Source organism: Gavialis gangeticus, unplaced genomic scaffold, assembly GCF_001723915.1.
Source record: "Gavialis gangeticus isolate Ggan-Ray unplaced genomic scaffold, GavGan_comp1, whole genome shotgun sequence".
NCBI classification, from domain to species: domain Eukaryota; kingdom Metazoa; phylum Chordata; order Crocodylia; family Gavialidae; genus Gavialis; species Gavialis gangeticus.
Window position 1 is genome coordinate 26154385 of NW_017728993.1, and position 3859 is coordinate 26158243.

General features: G+C 67.2%; 1 protein-coding gene across 1 annotated transcript in view; it reads left to right on the forward strand.

The window, feature by feature from the left end:
- Positions 1-3221, forward strand: part of PTCH2 (patched 2) — a 14463-nt gene extending 11242 nt beyond the window's left edge. Inside the window, 8 exon segments of the mRNA XM_019528318.1 lie at positions 2-143; positions 359-642; positions 822-959; positions 1054-1196; positions 1812-1911; positions 2166-2390; positions 2493-2768; positions 2991-3221. Coding sequence (XP_019383863.1) covers positions 2-143; positions 359-642; positions 822-959; positions 1054-1196; positions 1812-1911; positions 2166-2390; positions 2493-2768 — 1308 coding nt within the window. The 3' untranslated portion in view covers positions 2991-3221.
- The last annotated feature ends 638 nt before the right edge of the window (positions 3222-3859 follow it).

Below are 3859 nucleotides of genomic sequence, written 5' to 3' on the forward strand. Positions count from 1 at the left end.
GCCACCTGACACCTTCTACATCAGCCTGACGGTCTGGGCCAGCAATGATCCGCTGGGGCTGGCAGCCTCTCAGGCCAACTTCTACCCGCCGCCGCCGGAGTGGGTGCACGACAAGTACGACGCCACTGGCGAGAATCTGCGCAGTGAGTGCCCCATGCTGCCCCATTCTCCTTCCTGCTGGGGGCCCTCACTCCCCACCCACAGCCCCCAGCCCAGCCAGTGCCCCTCACTCCTGACCCATAGCCCACCAACCTTCTGCCTTTCCTGCCACGCCTGCTCCGGGGGCCTGCACCTGACCATGGCCAAAGAGGACAGGCCAGGTCCGGCTCAGCCTGACCCCCTCCCCATGCCCCTGCAGTCCCGGCGGCGCAGCCCCTGGAGTTCGCACAGGTGCCCTTCTATCTGAGCGGGCTGCGGCACACGGCCGACTTTGTGGAGGCCATCGAGGGCGTGCGGGCCGTGTGCGAGGAAGCGGCACGGCGCCACGGCGTGCGCAGCTACCCCAGCGGCGACCCCTTCCTCTTCTGGGAGCAGTACCTGGGCCTGCGGCGCTGGCTGCTGCTGGCGCTCAGCATCGCGCTGGCCTGCACCTTCCTGGTCTGCGCCCTGCTGCTGCTCAACCCCTGGACGGCCGGCATCATCGTGAGTCTTGGCTATACAATGGGCCTTGGCTGTACATCTGCTGGGTGCTGGGGAGGGTCTATATGTCCCCTAGGGGCATCCAATGGGGGCAGCCCTGGGGTGCAGGGAGGTGGGGAGAGCCATGGCAGGCGTGGGCGTCAGGGGGCAAGTGCCCCCCCTGACCTGGCACATGGTGGCAGGTGCTGGTGCTGGCCATGATGACAGTGGAGCTGTTCGGGCTGATGGGGCTGATGGGCATCAAGCTGAGCGCCGTGCCCGTCGTCATCCTTATTGCCTCCGTGGGCATCGGTGTTGAGTTCACCGTCCATGTTGCACTGGTGAGTGTCCCCAGGCCAGCGCCCCCTCCCCCCCAGTACCCATGCCAGACCCCAGGTGCCGGCTGGACCGGGCTGACGCTGCGCCATATCCCAGGGCTTTCTGACGGCTGTGGGTAGTCGGGACCGGCGCTCGGCGCTGGCGCTGGAGCACGTCTTCGCACCCGTGCTGGACGGCGGCATCTCCACCCTGCTCGGCGTCCTCATGCTTGCCGGCTCTGAGTTTGACTTCATCATGAGGTGAGCGCCATGCCCTGTGTTCCCACAGGCCTTTGGGGCAATGGGGAGGGTCCAGGCTGCCCCTTGCCTTCCCATAGACCTTTGGGGCAGAAGACAGGGGGGTTCAGGCTGGCCCCTGCCTTCCCAGAAGCCTTTGGGGCAAGATTTCCAAACTGACCCCCCACCTTCCCAGAGGTCTTTGGAGCAAGGCCTTTGCAGCAGGGGAGGGGGGCTCCAGGCTGGCCCCCACCTTCCCAGAATACTTTGGGGCAAAGGCAGGGGGGAGGGGGAGGGGGAGGACTCCAGGCTGGCCCCTGCCTTCCCAGAGGTCTTTGGAGTTGGGAGCGCAACCTCACCCCCCCACCTTCCCAGAAGCTTTTGGGGCAGGGTTTCCAAGTTGGTCCCCCACCTTCCCAGAAGCCTCCAGGTGAAGGCAGGTAGGGTCTGGACTGGCCACACCTTCCCAGACGCCTTTGGGGTGGTGCAGCTGGCTCTGGGGGAGAGCCCGGATACCTGGGTTCTCCTCCTGCTTTACATCTTGAGGCTTGGCCTCATCCCCTGTTGCAAAGCACTCTGGGATGCTGGAGGGGTGGGGGGGCAGGCGTGGCCCCTGCTCACCTGCACCACCCCCGGCAGGTACTTCTTCTCCGTGCTGTCTGTCCTCACCGTGCTGGGGCTCCTCAACGGGCTGGTGCTGCTGCCCGTCCTGCTCTCGGTCATCGGACCCCCCGCCGAGGTACAAGCCGCCCCCCGGCCCGCCCCTGTTGGAGGGGGGCAGGGGAGGGGGGCGCCAGACTCCTGGGGTCACGTCTGCTGTGCTGGCAGCAGCAGTGGGAGACGTCAAGCAGCAGGAGCGGGACTCTGTCTCTGCGGCTGTCAGTAGGCTTCAGAGTGAATGCCGGGCTCGGCTGCCCTGGAGGCACCTCAGAGGGGTGTCGCGGAGCCCTGCCCCATCTGACCCACCCCCCTCTCCCCTGGCTCCGTCTCCAGGTCCCTCCAATAGATAACAGCAGCCGCTTGCCGTCGCCGGAGCCCCTTCCGCCGCCCATTGCCCACCACGGCTTCTATGTGGGGCACCCACCAGCCTGGCACAGCCCTGACACGGCCCCCGAGACCCCCACAGGCGCAGGGCCTGGCGACGATGACTCCTCCAGCAGCGCCCAGGCCTGCATCCTGCTCCAGGCCGGCAAGGACCCCCGCTTTCCCTGCATCACCGTGAGTCTGGCCGTGCCCCAGGGCAGGGGGACTGGACGCCTGGGTTCCCTGGGGCGGGCAGAGCAGCAGGGCCGGCTGCCTCATGCCCCCTCTGTCTTGCAGGTGGTGAAAGCCTTCGAGGTGGGGCCAGAGCCCCTGGGACAGGAGCCCACAGCCGGAGACCGGCCGCCCCGCGCCCGCCCCACAGCCCTACCACCCACCTACGCCACGGTGACAGCCACAGCCTCGGTGACGTTGGCACTGCACCCCGGCCTGCCTGGCGCCGCCCGCGGCTATGCCCACGCTGCCTTCGAGGACAGTGAGTCCGACGGCCACGAGGACCTGCCTGGCGCTCAGCACACCCGCCATGGGTGCCACGCCACTGCCACGTGCCGCTAGGTGGGGCCACATATCATGCCCACAGTGCAGGGCACCAGGGGCAGCAGCTCTGGGCTCTTGAGGGGGAGCCCAGCAGAGGTGCCCCGTGGCGTGTTTGCAGGGCCTGATGCCATGGGCACACGTGGGAACACACACGTGCCTGCCCACGCCTGATGGTAGTAAGGCGGAGAGTGCAGCTGCAGGTGGGGCCTGCTCTGACCTGCTGCCCCCATGTCATTGCAGGCTGCCCCACGGGACCAGGAGGCCCCTGAAGATGTGCCACGGCGTGACATGGTGCAGCACACTACGATGTGCCACGTTTGCTGTGCCAGGACGTGACCTTTCGTATCATGATGTGCCACGTGTGCCAGGCCGTGCCCTGGCGTCCCACTGGCTGGGCCGGGGAGCGTGGGTGCCAGGAGCCGTGGGCAGGGCTGGGGGTGCCCAGTGGGGTGGGGGGTGCCAGCACCCCCATGACATGCTGCTATTCCCTTAATATTATTATTATTCTTCTCCCTGCGCTGCCCCTGCCCTGGAGACCCCGGGGTGTGGGGGGCAGAGCCCAGCCCTGCAGGCACCAGTTCCTATGCAAGGGGGGGCTGCTTGGGTTGGGGTGCCCGGGGGGGGGTTACTGCCCCCCTGCTCCCTGCTCACCTCCTGGGGAGAAATGGCAGCGCTCGGTCCTGCTGCAGCCCCCTCCCCACATGGACCCCGATCCTGGAGCCGGAGGGCAAACAGCACCCGCTTCACCTCCATCACCAGCACTTTAATTCCTGCCCCCCCCCAATTGCCTGCTGGCGCCACCCCTGCTGGAGGGTCGAGGGCACCCACAAAGCTCAGGGGCAGGGGGGGCACCAGCAGGTCCCTGCGGCCACCCCCACGGCCCAGCCCCAGCCATGCCCAGGGTGCGAGCGGGCATGGGGCCCCCCTGGCCCTGCTGCCAGTGCCCCCTGGTCCTGCCATGGTGGGGGCAGGGGGGGCAGGTAAATTATTTATATCACAGAGCAGAGTCTATTTTTGTAGGTCGTGTCGAGCCGAGCCCCAGCCTGGGCCGGCCCTGCGCACGGGAATAAAGCGATATTCTATGTACGCTCCGTGCCACCGCTTGACAC